The 17,947-nt window shown below is 49.0% G+C and overlaps 1 protein-coding gene across 3 annotated transcripts in view; it reads left to right on the forward strand.

The window, feature by feature from the left end:
* Window positions 1-17,947, forward strand: part of HDLBP (high density lipoprotein binding protein) — a 39,029-nt gene that overhangs the window by 3,960 nt on the left and 17,122 nt on the right. For 2 of the 3 annotated variants that reach the window (XM_032697514.1, XM_032697517.1), the window contains exons 2-5: window positions 14,132-14,199; window positions 14,732-14,844; window positions 15,773-15,927; window positions 16,397-16,612. In XM_032697514.1, the coding sequence (XP_032553405.1) occupies window positions 14,769-14,844; window positions 15,773-15,927; window positions 16,397-16,612 (447 nt within the window). In that variant the 5' untranslated portion in view covers window positions 14,132-14,199; window positions 14,732-14,768. Of the gene's footprint in view, window positions 1-9,853; window positions 9,962-14,131; window positions 14,200-14,731; window positions 14,845-15,772; window positions 15,928-16,396; window positions 16,613-17,947 lie in introns of those variants that run through there. The other variant, XM_032697515.1, reaches the window with a different exon arrangement.

Here is a 17,947-nt window from a genome sequence, read left to right on the forward strand (position 1 = left end):
TTCCATGAACTCATGTTGCCCCTTAGCTCTCATGATGTGACTTCAGTGAAAGGGAATCAGAGAGTCATTTTGAAAAAAGGTGTGTCAATAAATGAGCAGGACAATTTCCAGCCAAAGCAAGGGGGGAAAGGCTTCTTTATTGAACATATTTTATGTGTATAGAAGACTGAGTTGCTGGAGGCTTTATGTGTTTAAGGTTTTAATTATAACAAGAAGTAGTCGGGCAGTGATGAGTGTGCTGGGTTTATTTTGTTTGATAAGAAACTTATATTAAAGCTGAAATGGTTCATTTTTACTTCATTTAGGTGGTCTTTGGTGTTTCTACCTACACAAGCTCTGGTATTTTCCCAGCAATCTCACAGAAATACGGGGATCCTTTTTAGCTGCTGCTATATAATACAGATACTTTTCTTTGATCCTGCTGGTAGACATCATTTGTCTCTCACAACTGGTTTGATGTTGTTGAATCATGCATCTGGTAGATCTTTCAAGCCTCGAAAATATCTAGTAATATTTTGCAAATCGTTACTAGATACATTAGCGGGTAAGTAACTTAAGTGCCCTGAAGTACTTCCTGCGGGTGCAGAGGGCTGACCTTGGCCACAGCTGCCTGGCTCTGGGAGCTGGCTGTGTTGCTGAGGCAGCACGGGAAGCATGTTACTCTTTTGTGAGGAGCAGGGGTTGGAGCAAGGAGCTGTGTCCAGCTAGAGGCACAAAAGAGGCCCTTGCAAAGCAGCAGACAGAAAAAAAGCAGGGAGAGACCTGAGAGAAAAGATGGACCACAAAAGGCTCAGTTAGAGGAAATCATAATGAGCTTAACTTCAATGGAAAAACAGCACTGGAAGAAGGGAAGGGATTGGTTCAGTAGCTGTAAGACACCAAGAAATGATGAATCACAGGAAAAGTTTTGCCTTTGAGGGGATTGAATAGCACAGTAATGTTTATGCAACCTCCCTTAAATGACATCATTTAATTTAATTGCAAAATAAAATGGATTTACTTGTTGATGCAAAATGGAAGTAGTACCAGATTCCCTTACAGCACAGTGTCTGGAACTGTTTTCCAGCAGCAGTTTTGCTGTCTTTGCTGAAGATCTTTCAGTGAATAGAGAGAGAACCATTTGGGAGAAGTTTGGGGACGGAATGGATAGATTTGTTTAGCATTAATGGAAGAAAAGAAACACACCCATCCCTCCCTCCACCCCCACCCCCCTAAAAAAAAAGCCAACACCAGAACAAGCAAACAAAGCAAAACCAAGAAGCAGATTTCCACAAAGGACTTGCTTATAAACTTATGTCAGCACACATTCCTGTCTGGTAGAAGCATCCACACATACAGCTTGTGTGTACAGCACACCTTTCACCTGCATGAGAAATACCTGTGAATGAGAGTTTCTGGGAGTGCTGATGATATGACAGTCAATACTTGTGTGCTGTAGCTGTGAATTTAGCAACATCCCAGTAACAAACTGGGTTTTAAGGAGGAAGGACTTGAAACTCTGTTGTGTTCTGGCTATTACTGTCCGTTTGGAGGATGCAGGACCCAGCTTTCTCCCTGTGTTGTTAGGTGATAGCTGCTTGTTGAGATCCCTGTCAAAGGCCATGAAGTGCCATCTGACCCCTACACAGGCCAGGGGGTAAGGTATGTATCAGGACTCTAGTTTTAAAGGAGGGTTACAGTATCATATCTCACCATAAGTAGCATGAGGCAGGTATAGCTGATTTTCATAAAGCTAACCTCTGGCATATTTTTCATCGGGGATTGGATAACTGGAATAATCTTCTTACATCATTGAAATATCAGGCTTGGTTTAGGGTATTGGCATGCAGCATGGGCATCACTCCCCTGTCCCTTTTCCCCACCCCTGCTAGTTTTGGTTGAATGGTATTTTAAAGGTTTTGCAGTCAGTCTGAAAAGTCAGCAACCTCCTTTTTCAGAGGAACACAGACTGCCTTGGTGGCCAGTGTTCTGTTAGGGAGCAGGAGCACCACTTGCTGGTTTCCTTCTGCTTGTTGCTGGTCTTGTGTTTCTGTCTGTCTCTGCATTTCTGGCACTGAGAATCAAACTGGATGTTTCACAAAATAAACTGGACACTTGCCAAAGATGAGTGACAAACAAAGACTAAGGCAAGCTGTATAGCAGGAACAGGGACCAAGATTTCCCCATTGGCAGGGACAGAGGCAAAGCCAGGGAAAACCCCAGTGGGGCAGGAGGACAGGAGCAATTGAAATGGACTTGTTGCTGCTCTCCCCAGAAGTTGGGTGGCATTTATGTGTCTCCAGTGGGCACTGGAGGTGGTGTAGGCTGCCTGACCTCCCCTGCCCTTCCCAGAGAGGAGAGCAGGGCTCTGCTCTTTGCAAACCAGGCCCCAGCTGTTTCCATTGCACAGTAGAAAGTAAGATTGCTGTTATCTCTGTGCAAGTGATAAAGCTGAATGTAAACCTGTGCTGGAGCAGTTGAAAGGAAAGCTGAAAAGAACAACTCCCAGAGAAGGCAGGGTGAGAGTGGGGGATGTATTATGGTTGGCCTGTTAGTGTATATGCCTTTGTTTTCAAAATGAATGCTTCAGCAGTTGATACAGCCTGCTGGGATTTAGGTGTTTGGTCTTACAAGGACCCTTGGAATGTCTGGAGAATAGCAAGTTGTAGGTATATGATTGTTGCTTAAAAGTAGGGCTGGCTGTGAAGCATTGAGGAAACTTAAAAGTCAAGTTCTACACCTGCTCTTACAGTTCCATGAAATTAAAATCCCGAGTTGAGGGCTCTGCTGCTTGCTGCATAATTGTGGGTAAAATGAGAGCAAGCAATGAATATTTACAGAAGGTTAGAAGTTCTTGCAAATTTGAGAAACCTCTCTGTTGTATTTGAAAACTCCTCTTGCTCAGGACACCACTCTGTTAATCCAAAAGAAAATAACAAGGTGAGTGGAGGAGTGGGCAACATGAGGTATCAAACCAAAAAATTGTACCTAAAATGGCCCACATACCATCCCAGTTCAGCCCAAAGATGAGCAGGGTGGAACTGGGAACGATTCAGTTATGAAAAGGTTTAAGCGTAAAATAATATTATTTGTAACAATTAGGGGAAATAGTTTTACTCTGAGTTCTCGCTATCTCTCTCTCTCTTCTTTCATAGCAGGCTTAGAGTGGCCTTGGAGATTTGGAAGGGAAGACTGTCTGGTTTTTTCACTGTCAGTTTAGATCACTGTGATGTAATTCTGTCTAACACATGAAGAGCCTTTTGCTTGGCCTAGTAGAGATTAGGAATTAGTGCTTGTCTGTGAATGTGCTGAGCCCCTGTTGCATGTGCTATGAATAGGACAAAGGGAAGGCAGTGCTTAAATAGTGAGGGTCCCAGCATTGCTTTTCCAAAGTGGCAGTTGGAATCAGGTATTTACTTTAATGCCTTTTCAGAGGAATTATTGCCAAACTGAAGATTTATTTTTTTTTTTTCAATTTGAAATAGTTCCTCCCCTGTCCAAACAAAGCTCTAGCCTCCCTGCAAGTTTCAGGATTTACTCTTTTGAGGGTTTTGTTTGTCATAATAATGCTATCTTATCTGGTTCATGATTTCAAACTGCTTGTTGCAACTGAAAGGTAGAAATAAAGAAAAATAAAGTTTACAGAATTAGAGAGTCTTGTGAAGCCATGTGACTTGGGGAACTGGAACTCAGAGCAAAACATACCAGAGTGCATAGAAAGTTTATAGAAATGGGGCTTCAGCATTCTCTTGAGTCTTCGTTATCCAACAAACATTAGAAACTGAGGAATCTTTAAACTATTTCAAGGAGCCTTGAACAACTTTGCTTAGGTTTTTCTGTACAATACCTGGTTTCAAAGTAGCTAAGCAAGATTATGAAGAACTGAAAGCCAGACAAAGCAGACAAAACCAAATGTCTGTTTACACTTTTGCTTAAGTTGCAGTTTTTCCATTGGCCCCCTGAAAAATGGCATTAGGGAGGTCTCATTTGGTTTGTAAATTCTCTTTTTTTTCTTTCATTTGCTGTATATATTTACCTAATTGACATGAAAAGAAGTGGTTGTTGTCATCTTTATACACTGCTGTAAGCAAGTCCTTAAATTCTGCCCTGCAAAACCTGAGTTTCAGAGTACCTGGAGGAGGCTCTTATTGAGTGTAGTGACAGGGTCGAGCTAAGGGACACATCAACTTTAACTGTCATGTATCTAGAAAATGTACTGTGGAAAAAGGTCAGTTCAGGGCTTGCAAGTCTCTTGCCTTTTCAAGTTAGGTGATGTATAGTGCATGAGAACTGCTGGCAGCATCTCTTTAAAAAAAAAAAAATTAGAAGTTGCCACGTGTTCATTTAAAGCACAGTGGCCATTGGAGAGGGAACAGGAGACACTGAAAGGTAAACAAAAGAACTCCAACCCAGTAGCCAAAGGAGGGTGAAGTGAAAGGTTTTCCTTTTGAAGAGCAGAAAGAAAATAGTGCCTGCTGTTCTACAGTATCTCCAAAATCCTCTCTTCTTAGGTAACTGGGATACTTAGCAGGCTTTGGGAAGTGCCTCTCAGCTCGTTACTCGTATAAAATTTTTGTTCTTCTGCAGTGTAGGTTGTGAACAGAGAGCAGTGCTGCAGCACCACTCTGAGAGTACCTGGGGATGATAAGCACACAGTGTGCTGGTAACTTAAACTAAAAAGCAACTTCAGATCATCATGAAGAGCCAACATTGAAATTAAAGGTTCTAACTGCAAGTAAGAAACCTCTTTTCACTGTAAGGATAATCAGGTGTTGGACAGAAAGTTTGTGTAGCTCTGAAGGTTTTCAAGACCTGAGTGAGGAAAGCCCTGAACACGCTGGTCTGACTCTGTTTTGAGCAGGAGGTTGGACTAGAGGCCCGAGAGACTCAGCCCTCAAGCCTGTTGCCAGATATTCTGAATTTCTGTGATCCAGGCAATGTATTTGGAATCTTTGTTTTCTGAATCTCTTTTTCCATTTTTGAGTCAAGACAATGTTTTCCTTTACTGTGAAACTGGAAGATACTTTATCCCTCGTGTTTATTCCTCATGAAAGTGTTTATTGGCTCCCCAAGGCCAAGCACCTGAAATTTGTTTCTACTCCTTTGCACCTTCTCCTTGAAAAGTTAAGTTTATGTTAAATCAGATTTCTCTCCCAGTGAAAGTGGAAGGGCAGACTCTGACCTGTCCTCTGTGGCTTCCTTTTGCTTTGCTTTTTGGATTGAATTCATTAAACTGTCTATTGACTCTGTTCCTCATCTCTGAAAAGGCATTTATTTTGTCATAGCACCTGGCATCCGAGGATCACAGCATTCTAAACAACCTGAAATGAAATAACGAGTCCACAGAGTAAATCAAGAGGCTGTGTGTGCACAGCCAGGGCAACCAAGAGGATTTCACTGGCCAATTCACTAAATCGGCAAATCTAAGTAGAGCTTGAGTCTCTTGACTGGTTTTTTTGCATTAAATCTCATTTTCTCACAGTGTCCCTGTGTAAAACCAGCAGCTTTTCCTCCTTCTGCGGTCAGAAGGCCTGAAGCTCCTTGTTCACACTTGTCCACACCAGTAAGTTGCTCCTGTTCTTTCTACCTATTCTGTGTGCCCCAGCACCCTGTGATAGGCTAGGAAGGGCAGTGTGTGTCTTCTTTGCTAGCTGATGGTTGCATAAACAATGTTACCTCAATAAACAACCTGTTAACCTCAATAAACAACCTTACCAGGAGAAAGGCAAGTTGTGTTGCACCCACCTGGGACCCTTTATTTATACCTCCCAGGTCCCATGTGAGACAAACACTCGGCTTCATTCTACCACCCTCCCTTCTTCACAACATCACTAAATGGTTGGATTTGGGATTAGTGTCTAGGCCCAGGTAGACTTTTCCTTCTGTCTGTAGTTCTCTACTTGGGTATTTACAGTGGGCTTCTGAAGATGGTGAGGTTGCATTAAGTACAGCCAAGGGGAAGAATTTAGCCTACGGAATAATTTCTTCCCGGTGCTGGCGTGTGAATGGGGAAGATAGATGTCTAATTTGCATATCCCTGGAAGTTTCCCTCTTCATGGCAGATAAGTAAAAACTGGTCTCAGAGTCACTGAGACATGAACAATGTGGACTCACATTCGGTAATTTCTTATGATGAAAGTCTTTTTTATTCTCTTAGCAGGAAGATCTGTCTCATTTGACCCTTCAGTTTAATAGAGATTTTTCCTGTAGAAATGCAGACATTTTATTGGAAGATGAAAGAGTGAGCCACAGCAATAGCTTTAGAGCTGAGACATGCATTTTGCTTGCTTTGGCTGAGAACCCCAGTACTCTTTGGCATACAAGTGCCCTGCATCCTGAATCCTCTTCCACTTCTTTTTCTAGTGTGATGCAAAGTATTCCCTGAGCCCTTTTCTCTTCGTGCCGCTATCGAGGGACGTGCTGAAATGGATGCTTTCAGGGTTAGTTCTTCTGTTGTGTTCTCTGACTTCAGTGTGAGGGATAAGCACCCAGGGTACAAAAAGGGTGCTTATTTGTACAGTTTTAGAAATCTGGAGTTATATTTAACAGGAAATAAAATCACAGCACACACTCTTTGGAGCATACTTGGGTTGCTTTCCAAATAAGGCTTGCAGTTTCTGGCAGGAAAAATTGGAATCTCTTATAACAACAGAAAATACGAACAGGCTAGAAGAAATCCTTTGCAAAATCCCAGCTCAGCTGAGGGTGAATGTGCCAGGAAAGACCAGTCTTTTTGTGGTCATTACTCCAGTGGTTTAAGGAGCTGGAAGTTTCCTCTCCCTTCCCTAAGAATCCTGGAGGGGAATGATTATGGAAAGCTTCTTAACTCCTCAGCCTTTGCTTTCACATGGGTGTTGAACACATGCTCCAAAAAAAACAAGCCCCAAACCTGTTCAGTGTTACTTTTATCTCTGTGCATGTTTAATATTTTTGCTGGTCCCGTTTCTGTGTCCTCCGTCAGACTGGTGACATGAGGTGCCAGTTTGAAAACTACACACTGCCCAATCCTTCACCCTTTCTGCTGCACTTTGGTGCTTTCTTTGGGAGGCTTCTTTTTCAGTTGTTTTCACAAGTCATGAAACTAGGGTCTGTTGTAATGCTGCCAAACAATGGGAGAGTGCTTAATGTTTGTCAAGAGGTTGGGTACCTTCTTCTGTCTCCACTCCCGTCAGCTACCAAAAATTCCTGTGCCTTACTCATAGAGGAGCTATTTTGCACACATCTCCATGACAAGTGTATTTTTATTTATTCATTTTTTTAATAGGAGATTGAATTTGTGGACAAGTAAGTAGACAGAACAGGTCCCAAGGAGCCCCTGCAGAAGGGGGGGATGGGGTGGGATGTGGATGGTTGATGTGCTGGCAGGAGCAGCAGGTTGAAATAAGCCTCCTGGCACCCTCTAAATGTGTTTTTGTCTATGCACAGGACACTTCTGTACTTACTAAATGTAGGAGGAAAGGTGAGCTCTTCCTTCCCCCTCCCCTCCCTTCTTTCCCTGTGGAATATCTTCCTGTAAGGAGAATAGCCTGTGACAGGTTTCCTTCAGCAGAAATTGTTATTTGAGGGTAGCACACAGTGAGATGCTTTAGGCCTTTCAGTAACTTCTGGGACTGGCAGGCTTCCCTCCCACCACTTGCAGCTGCAAATAAAAGAAGAGCTACAGAAACACGTGGGGAAGATTCCCTCTTAAACAAACCCAGAGAGGAAGCTGTGATAGAAGCCAGAAATCCATAATGACCTGGCAACCCCAGGGGCTGCAGCAGCACTAGTAGAGATAGCAGGAGAGGGCTGTGCGGTTGTCCCGTAGGCACAAAGTGTCATGTCCCCACAGAGGGCCTCTACTGAACTGATAATGAGGTGGAGTTGAGGGAGAAGGATGTTGGTGTCTTGGTAAGATGCTCTAGGCTGGGAGCTGTGATGCTCTTCTGGTTCCCTAGCACCGGGGATCGTGGGACTTATGTCAGAGTTAATTGGACAGGGTAAAGTTAGAACGTTGCGAGGAGCCTGCCTGTTTTGCACTGGGGAGATAAACACAAGGGACTAAAAGCACCAGAAAATCACCTCAAGCGAGGTTCAGAGGCTCAGGCTCTGAGTCCCAAATTACAACACCTTGCACTCCAGCTGCTGCCTGGAAGCAGAAGTGCCCTAAGTCTGGAGGTGCTCCAGTTTGCCCAGGTTCCCAGAGCTCTGCTTTTGCATGAGCCACCTCTGCCTTGTTAGGCACGAGCCTGCTTGCCTTCCAGGGTGCTGCTGCTGGCATCCCCAGCCCAGGCGGTTTGTGTTGGAGCAGCCGGAGCCAGCTCCCGGAGCGTATATGACGTGGCAGCAGCAGTCGCTGCCTTTCTGTGCAGCAGCCCCAGGCTCGGAGCAGTCTCCCTGCATCGGCACAGAGATCAACAGGCTTTCTGAGGAGAGGCCGCCGTGAGGGGAGATAGATCACTGAGGTGCCTGGGCATGGTGTCAACTCTTGACGACTGTTTGACTTCCTGATTTCACCCACAAGTGTATTTTTATTTATAGCGATGAATTGTGTCAAAAAGTTCAAGTGCTTTACTGATGTCCTCCCAGCCAGAAGATAAAAAGAGGAAAAATGGAGAAATCTACTCTTGTTCATTAAAAATAAGTAATAATAATTTTACTAAGGGCCAAATACCATCCATGTTTCCATAAATAACAGTGCATGAAATCTCTAAAAATTGCTGCACGTAATCAAAAGCAGTTGTCCCAAAGACCTTGAATTTCTGTGGTCAAAGCTCCACAGAGCAGGTTCTTGCGTTTCATTAGCCAGGGTCTGGGAGAGAGTGAGGTGCAAATAAGAAAAACAGTCACTAAGTGCAAGGTATGAATGATAAGAAAAATTAATACTGTGTAGGAAAATGGGCAGAGACTGAGCTAATGCAAAAATCAGTTCAAATTTTGTGTCTTTTTTACACTGATGGGATGGGTTTTTTTCCTCAGTTCCTTGAGGGTGCAGAACTAATAATTAAAAACATTGATATTGCACAAACTAATAAACACCTTCTCTGTAGGAACGGAGGGTATTGTGCTTGCTGGCTTGCCTTCCTCCTCCTTTGCTCTTCCCCATTTCCAAATTAAAGATTGGAATAAGGAGAGGGATTTTTAAAATTTATTTGTTTCTATGGGGGAGAGGGATGTATGTTGTGGTTTGGGGGTTTTTTGTCGGGTTTTTGGTTGGTTGTTTTCTTTTTTCACTCTTGTTGTTACCTGGCCCCTTCTCCCGTCTGCAGCCTCAGACCATGTAGCTGCTGCTCTGACACAGTCTGCGCAGGAGGAGGAGGATCGAGGGGCCGCCTGGGGCCCCGGTGTCCCTTCCCACTCGGGGAACCGGGCAGGAGCCCCAGGTGTTCACTCCCTCCGGTGCCAGCTGTGGTTTTCAGACTGATCAGAGCCCTCGAGAGCCACTCCAGCTCGTGAAAACTGCGTGAAACGGGCTCGGCCAGAGTGGGTAATCCTGAGCTCTGTGGCGCTGAGCTGCCTCCCCGAGGCCGCCGCGGGGCTGGGGAAGGGCCAGCGCGGGGTTCGGTCCTGCAGCAGCCCCAGGCCTCTCTGCTGCCGGGCCGCGAGTGGGAAGCGCGTTCCGGGGGTGAATGCGCGGTTTCGGGGAAGGCGGACGGGCCTGTCCCCGGGTGTCAGCCCCGAGCGGGGAGCAGGCGGCAGCGCGGACCCGGGGCGCGCAGAGCGGGCGGCAGCCACCCGCGGGTCGGGCTGGGCCGGGCTGCGGGAGCGGGGGCCGCCGGCAGAGCCTCCGGCTCCCGGGCAGCTCGGGCGGGCGGCGGGGCGTCCCCGGCGGCGCGGGGCACGCGTGGCGGGCCGGCCCCGCCGCGAAGGGGCATGTCCCGCTGACGTGCGGGCCGGGGATTGGCAGCGGCCCGGCCTATATAGCCGACGGGGCGGGCGCCGCGCCGCTCTCCCAGGAGCGCTCCGGTTCTCCAGCAGGGCGAGCGAGCGGGCACCGGCCGGAGTGAGTCACGGGGGATGGGGGGCGGCCCCTCCGCCGCGGCCGCGGCGCCGACGTGGAGGCTGGCGGGGCGGGGGGGCGGCCCGGCCCGGAGCGGCCTCGCATCCTCCCCAGGGCACCGACGTGTCGGCGCCGCCGGGAAACTCCGCGCTAACTTCCCGCCGGCGGGGCCGGGCAAAGTCCGGCGGGGCAGCCGGCGGCGGGAGGTGAGGACGAGTGCAGCCCCACGGCGCGGCCTTGGCCGGCGCTGACACGGCTGTGCCGGCCGGCAGCAGCTGCCGCGTAGCGCCGGCGTGCAGGGCCGGGCCGGTGGGGACGCCGGACCCCGTGGGTGCGCGGGGAGGGGGCAGCCGGGCCGGGGCGGCTCCACGCCGTCCCTGGCGTTCGTAGGGTTTGATCCCAGTACGAACCAAAGCGGGGGGCTTTCGTCCAGCGTCGGGCAGACCGCGGAGCGCCGGCGGCGGGCAGCCCAGCCTGCCCCGGGCCGCGGGGCTGAGCACTCCACTCCTGCCGTGCTATAGAGAGGCGAGCGCCCTGGCCCTGTTCCCTGGCCACCGCTGGCGGCGGGAGGTGCCACCGCCGGGTCCGGCGCTGGCCGTGCCTGCTGCGCTGCCGCCACCGGCAGCGTTCCAGCGGCCGCGGAGCCGCGTTCGGGGCTGTCACCGGGCCCCACGGGAGCGCGTGTCCCCCGCTCGCCTGACGCGGCCGCCCCTGGCCTGCAGCCCGCGGGGCCGCGCTGGGCTGAGGCTGTCGGGGCTGCAGTTGCCCCACGGCACTCGCCGCGCTCCGGTCCCGTCCCCGCACAGTTCCACTGCGCTCGGCGCGCCCCCGCCGCCCCCTCGCGCTCGGCCCCGCCGGGGGCGCGGTGACAGCGGGGCCCGCCGGGCCCTTTAAGGGCGCCGCCCCGCCCCGCCGCCCCGCCCCCGGTGCCGGCAGTGCTGAGGTGGCGCTGGCGGCGGCGCCGCCCGCCTGGCCCGGCTCGGCCCGGCCCGGCCTGCAGGGCCTGGCGGCTCCCCCAGCCCTCGGCCGGGCACCGCGGGGCCGAGCGGAGGGGCAGCGGCACAGCGCTGCCCCTGGGGACGTGGTGGCGGTGCGGGCCCGGGCAGGCTCCGGGCGCAGACAGCCCCGCGCGGGAGGCTCCCCAGGGCCGATACCCTTCTCGGAGCGCGGCCGGGGAAGCCCTCCCTCAGCCCTGGTGAGAGGCACCGCCGGGGCCTGTCCCGCTGGGCCGGCCAGCAGGACGCGGCCGGGTGCACGTCCTCAGTGGCGGGGCCGGCACGGGGCTCCTCCTGCCCGGGGCAGGACGTGGCGGCGAGGCCGGCGCTAGTGGAAGAGTAAACACGGGGGATGGGTCAGGTGTAGAGCTGGCGGCGTCCAGAGCTGTGGTGTTGCCTGCCCTTATGTCCTATGTTGGGAATCTATGCGAAAGGAGAGACTTCATCCTGCCACACAACGGCTGTCTGCCAGCATGATCCCCCCAAAACCAAGGGGCCTGGGCCTTTAGTCTCTGGGAGACCAGTCAGTTTTCAGGAAGCAAGTATTTTCATCTATGATCACTCATTACCAAAAGATCGACCTGCCCTGCATGAACATCTGACAGAGGGAAGTGGCTACCACAACCAGCCCAGCCCTGCTACTGTGTGTGGTCCTCGTTGGGTTGGATTGTAGCTGTCTCCATTAACAAAGTGCTAATGTTTTTATTAAATATACTTTTAAATAACATGTAACTGACATTTCTGTCCACAAGTACTGATTGTATTGGCAGCCTAACTCATGACTTTGCTTTTGTTTCTTTTCATACAAATGTTTCCCATGTGGTTAGGTCTGGCCCTTGCTGGAGGTTATTTTTAGGATTATTTAATTCTCTTTATTTAAGCGCGCTCTAGACTTCTGAAACTTGTTTTGGTGCACAAGGACAGCACTACAGGCGGTATATCAACCTGGCAGTTTGAAACCTGTTGACCCAGTCAGCCACACACTGGCATGACGTAGCTGTAACCTTAGTTTCAAAACCTAAGTGGGAAACCAAGGAGGTGTAGGATCCAAATGCAGTGCCTGAGCTGCTGTTTTTGATGTTACATTTAAAATACCATTCTAATGGTTGCCTTCAATTTTGGCCAGAGATGAATCCCTGAGACCTGCAATATACCAGATGCTTGGGGTTGCTGGAGATGAGGAGCATTTGTTCTTAGCTTGTTATATGGGTGACGAGGCAGAAATTCATATGGATAAACCCTGGCCTTCAATTTCTCTTTGAATGTCTGGCTGCTCTCTGAGGTGGAGGCTGCAAGGAAGATTTCTGCAGCTGGTGTGTACACAGCGAAACCAGCAGCTGTGCCTTGAGGTCATGGCTTTCAGGTAGGCGCTATATTGGGTGTTGTTCACTAACTTCTTATCTTACCCACCTCCTCTAAGGAGCAGAGCACATGCAAGATCAGCCAGGTGGTGTTTTCTGGAGAAGTGAGAATTACAAGGATATTTGTACTGTTAGCAAGGCTCCAGCCAGACCTCAGCAGCTGCTTGTGATGTCTAGGATGCTGCTTCTTCCTACCTTCATTGCTGTTTGAAGCTTGCCATGAGGTGGTGGCACCCTCACCAGTGACCCAACAGGCTGGAGGAGCCGAGATGGTCTGGGACAGGTGCCGTGCCACTAATGGGCTTTCCTTGGATCTGTGGCAGCTTGAGCCACGCAGGCGTGTGCCAGGGACACGTAACCACGTGTTACACCATGGCATAACCCTGGATAGTGAGGAGAACTCAGGTATTTCTCCAGGATCAAGTTACTAGCCACCCTTTCTGCACACCAGCAAATACCTTACAGAGGTCTGCGTGCTGCAGCAGCTGTACTTCAGCAGCATGACTGGCTGGCCTGGTACCTGCTTGTGTTGGAGTAGCAGATCATTACAGGATTAATTGCAACATTAGCTCTATTGCTCTGACAGCACAGGTCATGCTGCCTTGTAAGAGGTGTGTTGAAGTAGGGGAAAACCTCAGCCTTGGCTGAGTTGCAGATCAGGCCTGTATGGCCCCGTTGTGTCACTGCTCTTGTTGTTTTTCCCTCCTTTCCTTCCAGTACTGCTGCCTTCCCTTACTGCGTCACGGCTTTAGTGTGATGTGAGACACCCCTTCAGCAATGCTGGGTTTTTAGGAGCGACACTGTGGTTTTGGGAGCCGTTTCTGGCACATTGAAAGGTTGGAGATGGCAACTGTCACTTTACTGAAAAGTTTGCTGTTCAAAATACGGTCTGAAGAGCACTGCAGGGTGTGTGTGGGAGAGGAGCCTCTTGTCCCAGAAGCAGGCAGAGGCACTGGATTTTGGGAGAGTGCAAGCCCTGCAGGAGCACATGTAATGGCTACGGGGAACTCCAGGTGTGGATGGCTGCCGTACATCTGGCAGAGCATATGCTGTACTGGCTTTTACATTTTTACTTGTATTCTAAAACACTTTTTCAGTAAATCTGTAGATCCAGATTCAGGAGATTTAAAGCTCCTCCCAGCAGCGTATTTTTTTCCTGGTTCCATCTTGTGTACACGTTTAAAATAGTCCATGTAAACCAGTGTGAATTTTCTTTTTCTGACTTGCAGATTTAGGGCTGGGGACAGAATTTAGTTTCTGGGGCATGATCTTATTTCAATAAAAACTGCAGAGCTGGACTGCCCAGCAGCTGAGTGTGGAGAGCCCTGAGTGTTTGCCTTAGTTTGTGAGGACGTCTGTGTTGATTCACCCAAGCTCCACTAAACTACATTCCTAACTTGTGACTGATGGCAGCGTTGTTGGCAGGTTTTCAGGTTGTTAGTCTCTTTTGACTAGATACTGATGCTCTTGCTTTCAACCCTTAAATTTCGTGTCTGTCTTGCACATCTGTTATTGATTGACTGTATTTTTGCCTGATACTAGGTGGCTGTTCTTGTAGCCAGTGTGATGAAAGAGTAGCTACTCCAGGCTTCCTGCTGTGAGGGTTGAGTAGATAGTGGCACTACCTGTAGTGCTAGTAAAACATGACATGTGTCATGTGTGGTGAGATGCAACTGGATATGAGACTGGTTTGGATAAGTGCAACTTTGAAATATACGGGCCATGCTGTTTTGAAAGTTACAGTAACAGGGGTGTCATGGTTTTCTGTTGTCTTGGAACAGTCACCTAATTTATGTTAATTTTTTTTTTCTATAAAGCAAAAGCTGGCAGGCTGACAAACGGGCAGCTTACAGGACGGACTCTCTGGCTACTGACCATTTAGCTGGTAAGTTCATATTTTGGGAGAGCTATAGATCTTGCTGTTGCTGAGCTTACTTGACAGAGTGGCTTTCTGAGTGTCTCCCTAAGTCAGCAGGAGTTCAGGCACCTAAATAAGTTTCTCAGGAAGAGACAGCTTCCCAGGCCCTTTCTCTTTTCTCTCTATGGATATACAGTGATCTTGGACTGACTATCCAGACGTTCGCATACTCATTTAAAAATTGCACACCATTAATAATTGATAGATTAATTAGATTATGCTTTAACAACTTCTGGTTTCCCTCTTTCCAGTGACCTTCTTAGGTTGCACATCCTCTACCTTCTTAATGAGGAGCTCTGGTTTTGGTGATCACTGTGCTTGGAGGAAATATCCCCCCTGAGTTCCTGTGTGGTTCAACAAGGGAGCTGGGCAGCCAACGGGCACTGTGGGTGCTTTTCAAGAGGATAACAGGAAGAGTGCTCAGTAACAGATACTTTGTCTTCCTGGAGTGACCGTGCATCCTGAGTAGTGATATTATTGCCTCCTCTGTCTCTTCCAGTGGCATACCCGGATTGTGTGTGGGTGGGAAGTCGACAATGAGCTCCGTGGCAGTTTTGACCCAGGAGAGCTTCGCTGAACACCGCAGTGGCCTGGCTCAGCAGCAAGTGAAAGGTAAGCAAACACAACTGAGTTCCTGTGATGTGCCTCTAGGTCCAGATTGCACAGGCAATGTTCCATGTTCTTACCCAGGCTCACTCTGTGTGAGCACAAGCATGCAGACGTTGCATTCTCTGTTCCTAGATCAGTGTTTTCCCAGACTCTGGCTTTTCACCCTCAGCAGCACAGTGGTGGTGCTGCACAGTGGAAGGCTGTGAGGAGACAAGCCTTGACACTTCAGAGAGCTCTGGCTAGCAGTGCTGCCAGCCCTGGGAACGGGGCACATGCAAGAGTGGGGCACTGGGCTACATGAGAGCCTCATGGGATCAGTGTGCTGGGCTGTCATTTCCTTCCTTTGCTCAGCCAGGTGCTGGGAAAGTCACTGTAACCGTATGAACTGACTCAGTGATGGATTTTGGCAGCCATCCCCAGCTGTGAACTGGCCCATTTGGCACAGCCCAGTGCACAACTGAATCGAACATAACGTACAGGCTTTCCCTGGACTTTGCCCTAACTATAGCCCTTCTCTCTGCCTTCCTCCTGAGCTTGTGTTTGTCTTATCCACTTCTGACCTGCACCCTTGCTCTGGCCCTTTCACTACTTTCTCCTCAGACTGTTCTCTCCTAATTAAGCCCCTCTTGACAAAGTTGGCAATAAGGTGCTGTTTGCTGCCACCATTCAGTTGCACGTTCACTCCCTGCATGCATTGTGCCAGCTCAGACAAGGCTGTTTGTTCGTGGCATCCACTGCAGTCTGTGCTATGCTGAGGTCAGTCGTGCTCCAGACTTGGCAGCTCCACAGGCATAGATGTAATAGGATTAATAGCAGTGCACAAGCCATTTGCTCTCTCTTGTTAGTGGTGCCTAATTACAATTGCACTGCCTGTGAACAGGAACATTTCTGCGGGGAGGGTGTCTCATTTACCCTATTTGCTTTACCCCAGTTACAGCTTTAAACTCTGAAGAAGAGAATGATCCTCCAACCTACAAGGAAGCCTTCCCTCCGCTCCCTGAGAAAGCACCATGTTTGGAAGCTGCCCAGGAACCCGCTGGTCCCTGGAGCAAAATTCGACCAATAAAGGCTTCTGTCATCACTCAGGTTGGTGGAATTGGATGTCTTTATCTCCCTTCTTTTCCCCACTCCCAAAAGTAGGTGAAGTGAAGCATTCCCTGGAGTATGAAATCCTTGGTATGGCAGCCTGTTTGCTGTACTTTACCCTGGTACTGCAATTGAGAGCTAGGACTGCTCTGGAGGGGAAGGATGTGTTGGAAAACTGTCCAGAAAAAGCTCTGCATCCCTGTTTCACAAATAGCTGAAGAATGCCTGCAGGGAGGATTGCAGAATTCCTATAGTGAGTGCTGATCCCCCTTTATGAAGACTCCCAGTGTGGGACAGACTGCCTGCTGCAGTGCTCCTGCACTTCCCTGCAGCTGGTTGATGGGCTGCACAAACCCAGGAGGTCAGCATGCCACTGAAGTCCTGTATGGCCATGAGAGAGGGAGGCACTGTCAGGCTAAAGCACGCTGACAGCTTGCAGTGCCCTTTTATCTGTCCTGTGTCTGTGCAGGTGTTTCATGTGCCACTGGAGGAGAGGAAATACAAGGACATGAATCAGTTTGGAGAAGGCGAGCAGGCCAAGATCTGCCTTGACATCATGCAGAAGACAGGAGCTCACCTGGAGCTGTCTCTCGCAAAGGACCAGGGCCTTTCCATCATGGTCTCTGGCAAGCTGGAAGCAGTCATGAAGGCTCGGAAGGAAATTGTCGCTCGACTGCAGACTCAGGTGAGGGCAGCCAAGTGTTTCTCACTTCATCCTTGCTCTTCCCCAAGACTCCGAAATGCTTTGAGACCCTTGGGCATGTGTGCTTATAAGCCAAAGAGATACTATTAGGTGACTAATTCAGCTTTACCACAAAAAAAGCACACAATTGGCAATTTGGAATGGAAATGAGACTTAAAATAGGGTTCAAAGCTAATTACAGGCCATGGTGTTGCAGGAAGGGTGGAGTCTGCAATCTCTGACTTTGTGCTGAGGTGCTGGTGCTGGCAGGAGTGCAGGCCCTTCATACAAAGCTTGCAGTGTATGATAACAGGCCAGTGCTTTCTCTGAAGTCCTTCAGAGGAGAACATGGAGGGGTGGGAGAAAGAAAAGTAGAGAAGAGGGAGTTCTGCCAAATGCTGAAAGCTTCTGATCAGGGTTCTGTGTGGTGTAACTCAAGCCACACTGGTAAGCAGTTGCAGCCCCCTTGTTTCAGTTGCTTTTCTTTTCAGTTCTGTGGGTTTTGATTTCTTACCTTCAGATCCTCGAGTTCATAAGCAAGATGGTAGGTCATGTTAGGGTATATCACAGCCAGGTGTCATGGTGTGTTTTAAAGTGTAATGCCCAAGGTAGTTAATGCAATAGTTAACACCCTGTCTGCTTAGTGCTGTTCAGCCCATGTGTCATACCCTGCCAGAGGGAAAAGAAAGGGACAAACCCTGCATAATAGCTTAGGTTGTACTGCCACAGATCCCTACCCCACTGTCCTCAAATATCCCTCCTACTGCCCTGGCCCTGGATCTGAAAGGTGTGTATGTATTCCAACTTCTTCTAGGCTTGGCTGACATCAGTACATGGACACAGAGTTGAAGAGACACACTAAGTGATCTTTTTTTGATTTGATTTGTTTATTTTCTGTTGTAGCTTGAATTTTAAGTGTGTAATTAGTTAGTAGTTACATATTCACAGGGACCAAGAGCATGATAGCAATCCTAAGCCACTAGGTCAGTAAAAACTTGGTGAAAAGGAAAGAAGTCAGGAATCCCTGTTACAAACTGGCCCTTTAATGGTAAACTGAGAGAAGCTCTGGGGACCCCCTTTTCCAAGAGGAACCATCTTGAAGCAGTCCCTGGAGCAGCATGTGCTGTAATGAAAACACCTTAGCACTCAGAAGTGGTAAGCATCTCTGAGCTGTCTGCCTGCTGGAATGGGTTTTTGGTGTTGAATTTCAGTTTCCTAGGAGTCAGACTGTGTCTTGTTCTCTGTAGTCTTGGCAGCAGATATCAGAGTTCAGATAAACTGCTCCAGAGCCATCACCCCAGTTTCTCTCTGGTGCTGAGGGACTGTGAGACACTGGAG

This window comes from Chiroxiphia lanceolata, chromosome 10, assembly GCF_009829145.1.
Source record: "Chiroxiphia lanceolata isolate bChiLan1 chromosome 10, bChiLan1.pri, whole genome shotgun sequence".
NCBI lineage: Eukaryota > Metazoa > Chordata > Aves > Passeriformes > Pipridae > Chiroxiphia > Chiroxiphia lanceolata.